Genomic DNA, 17,091 nt, shown 5'->3' on the forward strand with positions numbered 1-17,091 from the left:
AGCCGCCAAGTGCTAAAAATAAACCTTAGACTCAAACGTTAGAACAGTTGAATAAATACTCACGAAGAAAACGGCGGCCGTTACAACTTATGTATCGTTTCATGCATCGCAGGTATACGACGCCCAGCTGAGTCGAGCTGCCCGAGATTCACAGAATTTACAGAAAATGTTACATTTTTGTGATTTATATCGTTATCGGGGCTATAGATGCTTATATTGGGATATGTGATTTTGGTCACATCGCACAGCCCTACTCTGAGGTCATAGCAAATTAGAACAAATGAAATATTTTACTGGAGCTTTAGATCCCTCTCTGTCCACAACAGAGGAAAAACAAGGCACCAGTGAAGGATCACCCTGCTGTGCTTTGATCAACATTTCTCTGGTCATATTCAAGCTCTGATTAACTCAAATCAAATCAAATCACTTTTATTGTCACATCACATGTGCAGGTACATTGGTGCAGCACATGTGAGTGAAATTCTTGTGTGCGAGCTTCACAAGCAACAGAGTTGTGCAGAAGTTTGGACTCATAACTCAGACGCCCTCTACAGGAAAGGGCAGAGCAGGCTGTACCTGCTGCGGAGACTCAGGTCGTTTGGAGTGGAGGGCCCACTCCTGAAGACCTTCTATGACTCTGTTGTGGCTTCTGCTATCTTTTATGGTGTGGTCTGCTGGGGCGGCAGCATCTCTGCTGGGGACAGGAAGAGACTGAACAGGGTGATCCGAAGGGCCAGCTCTGTTCTAGGATGCCCTCTGGACCCAGTGGAGGTGGTGAGTGACAGGAGAACGGCGGCTAAGCTGTCATCCCTGATGGACAACATCTCCCACCCCATGCAGCAGACTGTGACAGCACTGAGCAGCTCCTTCAGTGGGAGACTGCGGCACCCACGGTGTGGGACGGAGAGATTTCGCAGGTCTTTCCTCCCCACTGCTGTCAGACTCCATAATAAAGACTTTACTGATCAAGCACACACATCCATACATATGCAATAATACTAAGTGCAATAATCCTTTCTGTCATCGTTGTATTTTTACTCAGTTGTATATAGTATTTGTATTTGTATTCTATTTTTATCTTATTGTATATTTATTTTATTTTATTCTACTGTATATAGTATTTTATTTTATTCTATTCTGTACAGTTGTGTACTGTATTTATTCTTATTGTATTCTAATTTTTGCCTCATAACTTTTGCACTGTCCACTCCTGCTGTGACAAAACAAATTTCCCACGTGTGGGACTAATAAAGGTTATCTTATCTTATCTTATCTTATCTTAATACAATAATGTAAACAAGCAAAATACAAGAATGGCTACATCTGAAACTAATAAATATATGTACAATATATAATAGTATATGCATTTCTGGATGTGTATACTAAATATTTTTCTACGTGTGTGTGTGTGTGTGTGTGTGTGTACACATATTTTACAAATTAAATAGAGTAAACAATAAATAAAATATATAAAAATATACAGAGTTGAGACATGTGCAAAACAGTGGCATTAATGTACAGTGTGGAGTGCATAATGTTAAAGTTCCAGTAGTGAAGCTGAGGTGTCTATGACGTGTTCAGCAGTCTGATGGCCTGGTGGAAGAAGCTGTCTCTCAGTCTGCTGGTACGGGACCAGATGCTGCAGAACCTCCTTCCTGATGGAAGTAGTCTGAACAGTTTATGGCTGGGGTGACTGGAGTCCTTGATGATCCTCCCCGCTTTCCTCAGGCACCGCTTCCTGTAGATGTCTTGGAGGGAGGGAAGCTCACCTCCAATTATCCGTTCAGAGCACCGCACTACTCGCTGGAGAGCTTTGCAGTTGTAGGCGGTGCTGTTGCCATACCAGGTGGTGATGCATCCAGTGAGGATGCTCTCAATGGCACAGTGATAGAAGGTCCTGAGGATGCGGGGGCTCATGCCGAATCTTTTCAGTCTCCTGAGAAAGAAGAGGCGCTGCTGCGCCTTCTTCACTGTTTTGTTTGTGTGTACTGACCATGTAAGATCCTCAGCCAGATGTACACCAAGGAACCGGAAGCTGCTCACTCTCTCCACAGCAGCGCCGTTGATGGTGATGGGGGTGTGTACTTCTCTGCACCTCCGGAAGTCCACTATCAACTCCTTTGTCTTTGCGACGTTGAGGGTGAGATGGTTGTCTTGACACCAGTGGGTCAGGGCGCTGACCTCTTCCCTGTAAGCCGTCTCATCACCATTGGTGATAAGACCCACCACTGTAGTGTCGTCCGCAAACTTCACAATGATGTTGGAGCTGTTAGTGGCTGTGCAGTCGTAGGTGTAGAGTGAGTATAGGAGAGGGCTCAGTACACACCCCTGTGGAGCACCAGTGTTCAGTGTGATGGGGGATGAGGTGATGCTGCCCAGTCTGACTACTTGGCGTCTGTCAGACAGGAAGCTAAGGATCCAGCTGCAGAGGGAGCTACTCAGTCCTAGATCCTGCAGTTTCCTGTCCAGCTTCGAGGGAACGATGGTATTGAATGCTGAGCTGTAATCTACAAACAGCATTCTCACATACGTGTCTCTCTTCTCCAGGTGTGACAGGGCAGTGTGTAGTGTCAGGGCTATGGCATCATCAGTGGACCTGTTGTGGCGGTATGCAAACTGTAGAGGGTCCAGTGAGTCGGGTAGTGCAGAGCAGATGAAGTCCCTGACCAGCTTCTCGAAGCATTTGCTTACGATGGGGGTCAGGGCTACAGGTCGCCAGTTGTTCAATGAGGAGATGGTGGAGGATTTGGGTACAGGGACGATGGTGGCCATTTTGAAGCAGGCTGGGACTACAGACAGAGAGAGGGAAAGGTTGAAGATGTGTGTGAACACTCCAGCCAGCTGAGCCGCGCATGACTTGAGGACGCGGCCGGGAATCCCGTCCGGACCAGTAGCTTTGCGTGCGTTCACCTTCCTGAAGCACTTCCGCACATCCTCCTCAGACACAGTGTGCGCACTGACGTCTTCCGCGGTGCGCACACTGTCCGGTCTCATGGTGTTCGCTGTGTCGAATCTAGCGTAGAATACGTTTAGATCCTCACACAGGGAGGCCGTGGTCTGCGGTGTGCTGGTTTTCCCTCTAAAGTCTGTGATCGTGTTTAGTCCCTGCCACATACTCCGAGGGTTGTCAAACTGTTGCTCCACCCTGTCCCTGTACTCACGTTTGGCTGCTTTGATCGTCTTCCGGAGTTGGTAATGTGCGTGTTTGTAGTCTGATGTGTTTGCGGAGGCAAAGGCGGTGCTCCGTGCCGCGCGAACATCTCCGTTAATCCAGGGTTTTTGATTTGGGAAGGATTTAACTGTTCTGGATGGGACAACATCTTCCACGCATTTCCTGATAAATCCGCAGACTGAGTCTGTGTACTCGTCAATGTCCCTAGCAGCCACGTGAAACATTTCCCAGTCCGCGTGATCAAAACAGTCCCGCAGCGCAGACTCTGATTGGTCCGTCCAACAGTGCACTGCCCTCCGGGTTGGAGCTTCCTGTTTCAGCTTCTGCCTGTAGGCGGGCAGGAGCAGGATGGAGCGGTGATCTGATTGGCCGAATGGGGCTCGGGGGAGGGCTTTGTACGCATCCCGGAAAGAGGTGTAGCAGTGGTCGAGTAGCCGGTCTCCACTAGTGTTAAAATGGATGTGTTGGTGGAGTTTGGGTGAGACTTTCTTCAGGTTTCGCTTATTAAAGTCTCCGGCTGTGATAAACGCTGCCTCTGGGTGTGCGGTTTCCTTGCTGCTGATCGCGCTGTACAGTTCCCTGAGCGCTCGGTCAGTGTCGGCTTGTGGGGGAATGTAAACAGCCGTAATAATCACTGCTGTAAATTCCCTCGGTAGCCAGAATGGCCGGCACTTAATCATCAGGTACTCCAGGTCCGGTGAGCAGAAGGATTTGACCGGGTGCACGTTCGCATAATCACACCAGCTGTTGTTGATCATGAAACACACACCACCGCCTCTGCTTTTCCCAGTAAGATCCTGTGACCTGTCCGCGCGATGCACGGAGAACCCCGGTAGTTGTATTGCGGAGTCTGGTACCTTGTCCGATAGCCAGGTTTCTGTGAGGCAGATCACGCAGCAGTCCCGCATCTCTCGCTGGAATGAGATCCGTGCCCGAAGCTCGCACAGCTTGTTCTCCAGAGACTGCACATTAGCCAGTAATAAACTGGGTAACGGTGGTCTGTTAGTGCGCCGTCTCAGTCGAACCAGAACGCCAGATCTTCTCCCTCTGCGTCGGCGTTTGCGGCCTCCAGGGCCAGAGAACAAAGGCGTCTCAGGTGAGATGAATGGGGGGTCTGCAAACGGAGCGTCCGTGTTGCAAAACTTGAACTCCGGAAAGTTATAAGAAAGACCGTCTTTTATGTCCAGTAAGGTTTGTCGGTCGTACACAAGGAGACATGTGCTACTCGCGAAAAAATGAAGGAAAAGTAAAATTAAACACAGAAAAAAGCTGTTGCTTGGGGGAGCTCGCGACGAGGCTGCCATACTCGGCGCCATCTTGAATCAAAATTTGTCCTCGGGAATCATTTCAGGGACGTCACATGTGGAGATTTTTACAGAATCAATGGGTGACACGAAAGAGTCGTCTTCATCAAACGACCCCGACAAATCCACAATCTCACCCATTTTACGAGCCTGAGCACAAGTAATTGCGCACACAGGAAACACCTCTGAAGCAGGGGAGCCTGAGTCATGCGCCTTAACATTCGTTGCCAACCAAGAAGAAGAAGAAGAAGAAGAAGACGTGACCCAGGAGGGAGGGGGTGAGTGAGTGAGTGATTCGTCTATGCTACGATTCAGCACAGCAAGGGAGGGGGTTAGTTTTTTTGTTGTTTTTTTCTTTGCGCCATTTTTTTTTTTATTAGTAAAATTAACATACAAACAAAATGCACCATATATTACACATTCAGAGAATAGACATTCCTTACATATTAGCAACTTTCATATATATAAAAAAGGAAATATAAAGATGGGGTCGGGAGGGGGTTAGTGAGTCCTGAGTGATTTGCTTACGCTATGATTCAGCACAGCAAAGGAGGGGGTGAATAACTCAAATGTGCTGTTAGAATGTTAGCTGAGCGATGCTACTGTGAACCGAGGAGCTATCCGGTTGTTCAGTCTAACGTCACTAGCCGTGTCTGGACCTAAACTCTGCTGCAGGTCCATATATCAAACGATCACTATGGCATTACTGAGAGTTGAAAAACTGTCTAGAGTCTTTCATCTTTAATAAAATGATCAGCGTTCTGCTCTACCAGGTGTAACAATTGAGTTTAACATCCAGGCATCCATGAAAACGGAATTTATGACATTTAACGGAGTTAGAAGTTAGCAGGGAGTTAGCTCGCTAGCTTCTATCTAAATACAATATAGCATGTCCTGACTGCGGGGTTTTGGAAACAAATTAAAACATACAGCTCTGTTATCACTTCCAACATAAATGAAGACAGAAAACTAAACAGCAGTGACGTTTGTAGGGTTACTGAAGTTGGGCTAGCTGGTATATAATGATGTGCTACGTGACCGCTAGCGACACAGCTATGTTAGCATAATATAAACAAGCTAACTTTTTTTCCACTCGATAAAAGTTAACGTGAGTGTTCTCGGTGGTCAGGAACAAATGTAATCGCATGGCAGGATGCTGTAAAAGGACCAAACTTCAGCCAGGAGAACAACTGAGATAATCCATCCACAATACGAGGTTAGTCATTCATATACTGCTGCATGGGCTGGGCTGTAGTTACATCCTAAGGTTTTGAAAACTGAGCTTAAATAAATGATTAGCGGTAATAAAAGCTGAGGGAGGTCAACAGTGATCACTGACTGTTTTAGGAGCTTTTTGAGATTAAATAGAAGAAAATACATAACATTTCTAAATAAAAAATATGTTTTTATTTGTTTTGGGTTTTTTATTGGCTGTTATGGCACTAAAGTTCTTATTTAGTTTACTCTTTCTGTGTACAGCACTTTGTGACTGTTTGTCTGTGAAGCCCTTCATAAATAAACTTTACTTACTAGAGTCAAATCAGAGATAAAGCAGTGTTAGCTCTACCTTGTCTGCTGCCGTATGAGTGTGTAGCATTGCCATCAGATCTGTCACTTGTGATCTCTGGTAACTGTCAAATCACTCAGCTTGAGGATTCATAGCAGGACTCTGTAACCCATGGGTGATGTCACAGTCTGGATGGACTGTACATGTTGATCACTACTGTACAGACTCTGATGATTTATGATGCAAATGGTGTAAAATGTCTGTATCCGTTTCCCAAAATTCCTGCTGTATTTTTGTGCACTGAGAGGAAGTAATGATTGATTGTCTGAATAATGATTAATTAATTGAAAGGCATTTTCTGCTGCTTATCCGGTCGTTAAGTCTGACGTCACTAGTCGTGTCTGGGCCTAAACTCCGCTGCAGGTCCATATATCAAACGATCACTATGGCATTACTGAGAGTTGAAAAACTGTCTAAAGTCTTTCATCTTTAATAAAATGATCAGCGTTCTGCTGTACCAGTTGTAACAATTGAGTTTAACATCCAGGCATCCATGAAAACGGAATTTATGACATTTAACGGAGTTAGAAGTTAGCAGGGAGTTAGCTCGCTAGCTTCTATCTAAATACAATATAGCATGTCCTGACTGTGGGGTTTTGGAAACAAATTAAAACGTACAGCTCTGTTATCACTTCCAACATAAATGAAGACAGGAAACTAAACAGCAGTGACGTTTGTAGGGTTACTGAAGTTGGGCTAGCTGGTATATAATGATGTGCTACGTGACCGCTAGCGACACAGCTATGTTAGCATAATATAAACAAGCTAACTTTTTCCCACTCGATAAAAGTTAACGTGAGTGTTCTCGGTGGTCAGGAACAAATGTAATCACATGGCAGGATGCTGTAAAAGGACCAAACTTCAGCCAGGAGAACAACTGAGATAACGAGGTTAGTCATTCATATACTGCTGCATGGGCTGGGCTGTAGTTACATCCTAAGGTTTTAAAAACTGAGCTTAAATAAATGATTAGCGGTAATAAAAGCCGAGGGAGGTCAACAGTGATCACTGACTGTTTTAGGAGCTTTTTGAGATTAAATAGAAGAAAATACAAAACATTAAACATGTTAACAACACAAAAGCTATATTAAACGCTACTACTTTAGACCCGGAAGTAGGATTCGTCACATCATCACTTAACGACCGGATAGGCAGCTTGGTCACAGTGGCAGCAGGGTAAAATTTTAAATAGCCAGCACCTATATAGTCCTTTTAAACTTTGCAGTGTTATAAAGTATTTGAAGTGTGTTTCTCATCCACACACACACACACACACACACACACACACACACACACACACAACCACGCAAGGTGTTTTGATGCCCTGCAGGGTAACTTGGGGTTTGGTGGCCTGAGACTCTCAGCAAGTGGAGAGACTGGGGATCAAACCAGCTCTACCAGCTGAGCCAAGGATGTATCCCATGGTCCCTTTCCAGTTTGACCACAAACTCTGCAGTTTCATTTTCATTCATCTCTGAACAGTAATAAGATGCAATACAATAAAATGGTGTATAGGATTAATGTGCAACTACAGCTTTCCATGTTGTTTAATCATAACTAGGGAGACTTCTCATTTATGCTGTTTCTTAAAAATAGAAAATAACAGAAATTTAAGATCTCGAGGAAGAAATTTAAATGTAAAAATACATTTTTGATTGAAAGAAAAAATTAATGAATTAATTAAAGCACCTTGGTGTCTATTAGATTAAGAGTCTAATCCAGCTCTCTGCTCTATACACTCGGACAGGGAACAAGCACAGGATTGTGTCTCTCTATAGGCTAAGACAAACATTCATTATAATCACATCTGCCTTCTTTGACCTCATCTTAGTACATCTAAGCCAATGGAATTTCATATCAATCTTCTTCAACCTCAATGACCACAAAGCATGTGGCACATGCAGGAGGGCTCAGGGCTCACATTATATCGATGACAATATAAGGCTCATCAAGAGGCAGGATTATTCACAATGCATAATGTGCACCCGATACAGCATCTGCCAACACGATGCACACACACACTCACAAGGCTGCACACATGCGCCTGAGGGAATGGTTTCTGAAGTAGACGATGTAAGGTCTGAGGTGGAGAAGCTTTGTCTCAAGGAAACAAGTCGTCTTCTCTCCTGATAGACCGTATATGAATCACAAAATAACTCCACAAGGCTGCGCAGGAATAGGGTCAAGTAATTAGTGACTGTGGGTGTGTTCCAGTCAGCGTTGCAGATTTCAGATTTGGAAACAGTTCAGTTTGGCAAAGCCTCAGTACTCGTTTTGCCTATGCCACCCACAGATCCTTAATGAATTCCTCTGATCCCAACTTTCATAAAGAAGACATTTGGAAAAGATTTCACAGATCCGCGTGCGTCATCGGAGCCTTTCAAGTGACTTCAACCGTGGAACATTTGAATTAGACTCTGCAGAATATTTGAGCCTTTTTTGGGGTGTGGGAGTTTAAGGCTGTAAACTCTTTCTTTATATTTGCCTTAAGCTTCCATAATGAGCAAGTTATGGACCTTATCATGTTCTTCAATTACAGGAAAAATAAAGAAAACCTTTAAAACCGTGCCAGGAGATGCTCTTATTAAATAAATGAGAAAGTTATCTCTCCAAAACATAAATCAGAAATGAAACAAAAAAATATTTAATGAAGAACATCCGTATCCAGGGCTGCTGGAATAATTAGCTCAGTCATATGCAAGGATTAATCACGTCCACTCTCTTGCTCGCTTGTTTCTGTGAGCTCATTTATTTGGGGTTTGTGTCTCTGTGTTTTTATCTTCTTAAATGTTTTTCCTGCATTTCTGGACATGAAGTCATTTGACACATTTGGTCACTGCAGTGTGTCGCTTCAGAGGGAAATCCTGTCTTTTCAAAAGATAGCAATGCTGATTATGTTGTCAGGACGGATTTGTGTCTGGTTAAAAACCGTCTAGTTACCCCTGCTCTGTGTACCCTGCTATATAGTGTATACTGTAATTTAGGAGGCAGCTGTCATATTGAGTTTCCCCATTATCCACTATGTACAGCGAGGCTCAGAGGCAGTCGGCACTGGATGTGATATAAAACCTCTCTGAGGCTCTCCTCGCACACAGTCTTGATTTTATGAATTTCAATTAATTGTCAAAACAGTAATTTCAGGGATCATTTTACAGAATGGGCCAAATCCCAAACCTCAATGTGCACCAAAAGTAAAACGCTGATGACCCCTGTTATGGTCTCTGTGACCTGATGTGTCATACAAAGGCAGAATCATTAAAGGAAGCAATGGAGATGAGAAAAAAAGCTTATGAAACATCATGTGAAGGCTCATATACAAAATGTGCAACAGATACTGGCACAAATGGGCCTCGAATAATGAGAGGATCTGGTGGAATTTTTTCATGGAGTAGGGGGCATGTTACTTGTTTCATTACAAAGTACTGCTCATCTATAGTTGTATATTTCTATCCTGACAAGAGTGTACTTTTCCACGGTGACATGCCCCCTGTTTCATAAAGAGTGCACTGAAATCTATGGAAGCCCGTTTCCGCCACAAAAAAAAAGTATCCATAACTCAAAATTTTGAGTTATTTTCTAGAAATTTCAACTTATTAACTCAAAATTTCGAGAAAAGTAGCTCGAAATGTTGACTTACTTTTCTCAAAATTTTGAGTTAATATCTCGATGTTAACTGCTATCAGCAATCTACGTGAATGATGTCATTTCCTTGTTACCCAGAAGCTGAAGCTCTAAGCTACAAATGTTATAGCTAAGCTACCAGTATTACAACCAGTCATGAATGCACAAATTGCTGATTTGTGTGGCTTGTGTTATTAGCTGAATCACATGGCGTTACTCTCAGCAAATGTACTCTCGAAAAGCGCCAATTTGTTGCGATGGGGATTTTTAGTGCGCATTCCAGATAGATTACTGATTGGCAGAGCTAGCTTGAAATTTCGAGTTGATAAGTCGAAATTTGAAGTTAATAAGTCGAAATTTCGAGAAAATAAGTCGAAATTTTGAGTTATGGATACTTTTTTTTGTGGCAGAAACGGGCTTCCATGGAAATCTGTATTCAATATGCTGCTTAAATATATTTTAACTAATAAGGCAGCTAAATGAAATATTTAATTAGACGTGATTTAAGAGTTGCTCTCCTCCTGCAAAGTTGCACAGTTTAAAGTCAGTCTGTAGCTTTAAGCAAAACTAGTGTATCTGATGAATGTCGTATTACCTTGGCTGCTAATTATTAAGCTACTGTTTTATTTGTTTATTTATTTATGATCATTTAAATTACTAAAAGGCTGGAGTGTCAAAACTATTTCTTTTAGATGATGCAGGGAAAAGTTTGAAGGTTTACAACATCGGTTTGTGTTGTCCACAGTTTTTCCTACACTTTTTATGCTGTTTTGCCATAAAGTTAATGACTTTACATTGCGTGTCTAATCCAAAATCATTTTTGTAGTAAGGCACAAAATCAGATTCTGGTGCCAATATAACTTTTACCAAATTCATAAAACTGCTTCACTTTGGTTTTGTACCGCAGCGTAAATGGATTTTGTTCAGATTCATATTTTATGACGGGGAGTAAATGAACGCTCTAATTGCACAACAGAGAGACGATTAGCTGTTGTAATAAGGTTCAGATGCGGTGGCGACGGTGGTTTCGGGGCACTGATAGTGTGTCAGAACTATATGTGCACTCACCAGGGAGTGCAATTTACATCGCTGCAACTGTTTAAATGATTGGACAATCAGGAAAGCCGATGTTTTCTTTACAATATGCCATTATTATATGAGAAGAAGAAACTTTCTTATAATGTTCAACAGAAAATTATAAGAATGGAAGCATGGTCAACTTGGTCATGGCCATCTTTTAACATGAACTACCACTAAAGAGGAAAAGTAAACTATTTGTTTGACTCATTTTGAAATCTGAAGCAGGATGGCATGCTGACTGAAATGGGAGGGATCTTTAGCAGATTGTTTAGATTTAGTATTAGCAATGATTTTAAAAAAATAAGCACTTAAATATATTTTTACCCTTTAAAGGTGGTTTGAAAAGAAAAAAAAACTGACTGAAGTGCAGATAAAAGCATCAGAGACAGCAAGTAAATATCACTGCTTAAATTAAAAATAAAAGTAGATTTATATGTCAAAATATAGACTATTTTATATATGAAAAAATCATTTGTTCTTTTTCGGGAGGACTGGTTTTGGATTATCATCATATCTAATACTATTTGGAATATGCCAATTATATGTAACTGGACCATCTAAGAAAACAGGAAAAACCTAAGAGCCTCACAAGTTTGTCACTTTATTTGCAGAAATCATGAAAGAAAAAAACAAACATGTTTTGCAAAGAATCTAGGATATATTTCTGTGTATAAAGTCAAATTTAACACTAGGATGGTATGAAAACAGTCCATCCTAGTGTGTCCTCTGCAGTCTCTAAGTTTGGATGATAGTTTGGCAGATAACCTCAGCTGAACCTTTCTGTTTTGTGATGTTCGCAGGATGTTGCCCGTTAGCTCTTTGTTTAAAATTTAGACCTCATCCACGGACACAAGTGTGACCTTGTGCAGCTTTGAGCTGTCTCAGCAGAGCATCTGACCACGGCGGCTGACACAGCGAGACGTCCGCCTGTTTGGGGACAGAGGGTGTATGTAGGTCAGGCATGGGTCTGCATGCTGTGACAGCAGCACGGTCACTGTGCTGTGCAGCAGGACAGGGATTGGAGTGGACAGAGAGAGCCGGCACAGAGAGAGGCCCCCCTCACACGTCAGCACCGATACTTCCTCATTTCCCCCCTTAAACACTTTGACATTATCAGGCCACACAGAGCAACGTCCACCCTCATTATTCTCACCTTTGGTACTGCAGCCAAATGGACAAAGAGGAGCAGAAGAAAAAATAAAGGGCAGAAATGTGAAACAGACATCAGATCATAGTGCACATCTAACATGTGGGGATGGTCATTTGATGAGAACGAGAGCTTCCGCATCAAGGCACTAAGATTTATTAATTTATAGAAACCTTCAGTGTATTAATAATAATTAAACAACAGTAAACAGTGGATTAATTACACAACAAGGAATTATTTTGAGCACATTGTTTTTAATTGAAAAAAGTGTCCTGATTACAGTTCCAAACTATAATTCCAGAAATGAAAGCAGACTGCCATCTAGTGGTTCAAACAAACACTGACATTTAGATGTGATATGAAAAACTACAACAGCTTCAGTGACATGTGAAAAAAAAATCCCCATGCTGTTTTTGTATTTATTATTCTCCATGAAACTAACGCACTAAAACAGGCATGGGGGAATCATTTCTCCAAGACGCCACAAAAGAAACTTGAACTTGTGGAAGGACGTAACAATAACCTTGTAATGAGATCATAATGATCAGTTCAAGTTATAAATGGGGGCCCTACGCAACAGTCCCAGTTTTTCATGAGGCCCCTTGGAAAAATGTTTTGCCCACCCCTGCATTAAACAGAAGTGACAGTTTTCTACTGTAAATGCTGGCACCTCTGAAGGTGAGTCTCCGAATGGTAACAGGTGAGAAGGCCGCTCATCGGTTGTAAGGATGCATTGACCCAGACGCAGATTTGATGTTTGTCTTGATGCTGCTTGGCATTTTTCCTGAGAGAAAACCAAAGGGAAGAGATCAACCCTATATATGCATCTTTAAGGTTTTTTCTTTCTTCAAGTGCAGATATAAATCATTCAAAACATCCTGTGTTAACAGCTGGGTTGTCAAAAAAAATTTATTTAATTTAATACTCCAATATTAATCAACTCCAAAATGACTATCAAATTGAGATTCTCCTTTGCCATAGTATCGATACAAACAGTTCCATCTTTGAAGACAGTCTGCAGACAGTGACGCACACAGCCCCTCCCCTCACTAACAACTAAAGTTGTTAGCATTCATAACACTGAACAACACTTGAGGAGGAATTTCAGAGGTCAGTAAAACGTCTGTTTCAACAGCACTGAAGTATTTAACAGTTCATTAACGCAGCAGCTAGCATGCTGTAGTTAGCCTGTAATGATTATGAATGACAGATGGCATATTGAATATAGAGTTGTGGCAAGTCGGGTTATGGACACATGGTGAATCGAGTAGGCTGCTCTGCACAGCCATGAGTGGATAATCCAAGAAAATAAAAAGTCAAATCTGGAGAAGAGTAGCTTATTCAGATGGGTTTCAGGCCTGAAGAGCAGAGCTGAGGATGCAAAGAGCTGCAGAGTGGATGGTGGATGACAGAGAGGCTGCATGCAGTTGTGAACAAGAAGAACTTTTTTTTTTTTTAATTAATAAAAGAAATCAGATGAATCTTAAAAACCTATTTTGTTGAATCCAACTTATTTTTGAAAAAGTTTTCAAAAATTCAACATGTTTTTTGAAATGTGAGTTCTTCACTATTACTTTTCTTTACTATTGTTGCAGGATGGGGTCAAAATCGTCAGCATGGTCTCAAAAATGGTATTTAGTAGTTCCCTGAGTATATACTCAATAAATTCTAGTATTGTGACAATCTTAGCTAGCAGTCAATGTGCAAGTTTCGAGGTCCATAAACTCTTGAAAATGATCTGTAGAGTTCAAAGCAGTATCAATACATCTAAACAAACAAGCAGTTTCCATATGAAAATGAATATTATCATCTCATTACAATGTAATGTTGGGTGGGAAGTTTCCTGGCATTAATATGGGGATTACTTTGAGGTGAAAGCTCATTTCAAGTTAAATTAAACAGGTAGTGCACACCTTAACATGTTTTTAAGCTGTAAACTACATGATAACAACTATACTTAGACCACAGAAATGAATTCTATGCAGAAATGTTAGCATTTCTACCAAATTTATGACAAAATGCCATCTATTATTTTAAATCATGTCCATGTTTGGAAAGCCAGGGATGACAGTCAACTACTTTGTAATATATATATATATATATATATATATATATATATATATATATATATATCAGATATGACTGTTAATGCCCCCTAATAAGGGCTAATCGTCAGTACGCGCCACGGTCCCTTCAGCCTCTGCATTTGGGTGGAAGCATAGATGGATTATTGCATGGGAAAAATGGGCACATTAGCTTGAGAATGTTTTTTCATTTGTGCAATATTATTGTTTTTTTTTTTAATATTGGAAAAGGCCATTTATTAAACTGCATGATAATGTAAAATTGTTTGAGTATCCTGTTATGAAGCCTAGAACTGAGCATTTTTGCTATTAGCCTGGTGTTTTAAAACTTTGTCTTTAACATATCCTGTATAATTCACCTTCCTACCTCTTAAAGTGACCATCATTTTTAAATGGAGCATCACACTTAATTCATTATAATTCAAAAACTAATGACTGTCATCGGTAAAATGTTGAAACTGAAGAAAACTGAAGAAACACGGCAAAGCACTCTATGGCTGGCTCTCACATAACTGTGATGCTGTGCTCAGGTAAAATACTAACTCAGCTTTCCAAGTCTCCTACCTGTCTGACCTTGCTGCTGTTGAGCCACAGGTCCTCCCATACCTGCTTGCTGGCCTGAACCCCCACCAATAGTGACCTGCTGTAAGGTTGGACCTCCACTCATCATGGACCCCTGTCCTTGGTGTCCAGGGGCCACGGGACCAGGAGGCCTACATTTGGAAAGTCCCTTTCCAAATGCAACGGCCGAAACTAATGCGTTAGTGTCAGCAGGGTTGAAAGACGGTTTGCTCTGTCGCATAGCTGTGTAAAAACAATAAAATAAAATAAAATTTGAGAGTCACCATTGTATTTGTGTAATTTATTAAAGAAAACTGCAGCAGAAGTGCAACATACCAGCGCTTTCTGCATCTCTGTCCTCACGAGGGTTGCTTAGCTTCTCCAGCAGAGTAGTGCAAATCTTATTCAAAGCCTGGATCTGTTTCTGTTCATGACAATGAAACCTGAAGGTTTAAACAAAAATTGCAAAATATTCCCAAAAATGACAGAATATTTTATTTTATGCGAGTCCAAACTAACCTGGGCCACATCGGGGCCAATACGTGCTGCCTCTGTACTCAGCGTTTTCTCCTGCTCCTCCACCTCTGGGTCAGGTTTGGTCCGCAAGTAGTCCGGTACGATCTCATGGCTGAACACTGGAACGCGCTGCTCCGTGAGTTTCTGAGAGCAGGTAAACAGACAGCTCAGAGAAACTACTTCTTTTTTCAAAAGAGGAAACGTGTTATCAGCTGTGGTACTCACTGCCAAGTCCTCATCTCGGTCTGGAGACAGGACCAGGGGGATTATAACTTGGTTGCGAAAGGACGGTGTCTTCTCGTTCCTGAGCAGTTTATTGATGGTGTTCAGCTGACCAGACAGAAGGGCGAAGTTATCCAAAACAGAAGGCCTATAGGACAAAAAAGGGCACATCTGTGAGAGCTCAAAATAATCCACAAAGCACGCGTTTCAGATCAAATCTGTATATCCACAAGACAAGATTTTCCACAGTTTCTGTCAAATTTGCTCCTGTAAATAAAAGGAACAAACCGTGTTTATATGTTGTTGTCAAAAACAGCTTGAACAACAAAGTATTAGCTCGACTTAAATCTATGTCGCGTTTCTTTTAAAACAAAACAGCCTGCTTTACAATGAAAATAATTTTACTCACCACGTCAAACGCTCGTACTCGTTTTCTAGTTTGTAAATGAAACTGTGCAGAGCATTTTTAACGTGAGCCACCCGCGAAATGAGAGACTCCACTGACGCCTCTAACTGTTTCTCTTCTCGTTGCTAAAAGACAACAAAAGCATTAAAAACCTCCCAAACACTGCAAATACACAACTGTGCTAGCCAAACGGCTAAAGAGTGCATAACCTCAGCCACTTAAGAGTCAGTCACTTAAACAACAAGAAAATGAGTCATCAGACAAAATAAACATTTTAATGAATGTTACTGCATCTAAGAAGGCATTATACTGTCGTACAGAATATATATTCATATTTATTACCTGCATTGTTCAAGTAGAATTTAGCCAACCTCAAGCGACAGAGAAGCACTTCCGGTTCATCACTGTCAAAGTAAAAGCCTGCTGGTTAAACATGGCGGAAACGCTATAACGTTTATTTATTCAAAATGTTCTCGTAAACAAATAATCCAGTACACAACTTATGCGATATTTAAGCAAACATTTCAGTTTAGAGTTTAGAGTTCAAATGTGATATATGTAAAAACTGAATGTATATCTATATTAATCTATATTACTATAGTAATTAATTTGTACATTAACTGTATACTCTCTCTCTCTATATATATATATATATATATACATATACATATATATGTGTGTGTGTGTGTGTGTGTGTGTGTGTGTGTGTGTGTGTGTGTGTGTGTGTGTGTGTGTGTGTGTGTCAGATAACGCTTTGCAGGTTCTCAATTACATTCCTACTTTATAAATGCTCCATTTATTTCTATACTTGAGATATAGCAACATACAACTGCTTTTAAACTACAACATGGTGCTGCTGCCTTATCAGTAAAGCAGTTATTGTTTAACAATATGAACCATGTTGTCACGAGACAATCATCTAGATACACAGACATAAACAGTTAACCTAACATGCATGCTTCTGGGAGGAAGCGTGAGCACGCAGAAAGAAACCAGGACCTTCAGTTTGCTTCAACATGAAGCACAACACATACGAATTGCAGACCATTATGAGTGAATGATCTGCAATTTTAGAAAGCACCTGGTAGCATATAATATCAAATGCGCTGTCAAAGTTTGTGGTTGTACACCACCAAAATCCTAATTCTACCTGCTAATTAGTATTATCAACAATAATAACATCAGTTACAGAATAACTAAAATGTCAATTAATAGTACCATTTTCCAGGTACCAGGAACGGAAAAGAGAGATCATATTTCTCCCATAATATCAACTCTTTACTGACTCCGTTAAATGCGGAACTTAAAATCCTTCTCCTCACATATAGTAATAAAAGTATATTTTTATTATATTACGTCAATAATATAATAATTATTGAGTAGAGAGCCAAACGGCTAAAGTAGAGAGTCT

The 17,091-nt window shown here is 41.2% G+C and overlaps 1 protein-coding gene across 1 annotated transcript; it reads right to left on the reverse strand.

The window, feature by feature from the left end:
- Nucleotides 1–12,125: 12,125 nt before the first annotated feature.
- Nucleotides 12,126–16,097, reverse strand: med8 (mediator complex subunit 8). Its single transcript, XM_026160007.1, has 7 exons — nucleotides 16,023–16,097; nucleotides 15,684–15,805; nucleotides 15,278–15,422; nucleotides 15,056–15,196; nucleotides 14,873–14,960; nucleotides 14,540–14,779; nucleotides 12,126–12,675 (listed from the first exon to the last, which is right to left on the reverse strand). Exons 1-7 carry the CDS (start codon nucleotides 16,026–16,028, stop codon nucleotides 12,605–12,607), a joined length of 813 nt encoding a protein of 270 aa, XP_026015792.1. The 5' UTR covers nucleotides 16,029–16,097; the 3' UTR covers nucleotides 12,126–12,604.
- Nucleotides 16,098–17,091: the final 994 nt, after the last annotated feature.

The sequence above is a fragment of the Astatotilapia calliptera genome, chromosome 23, assembly GCF_900246225.1.
Source record: "Astatotilapia calliptera chromosome 23, fAstCal1.2, whole genome shotgun sequence".
In the NCBI taxonomy this organism is placed as follows: Eukaryota; Metazoa; Chordata; class Actinopteri; order Cichliformes; family Cichlidae; genus Astatotilapia; species Astatotilapia calliptera.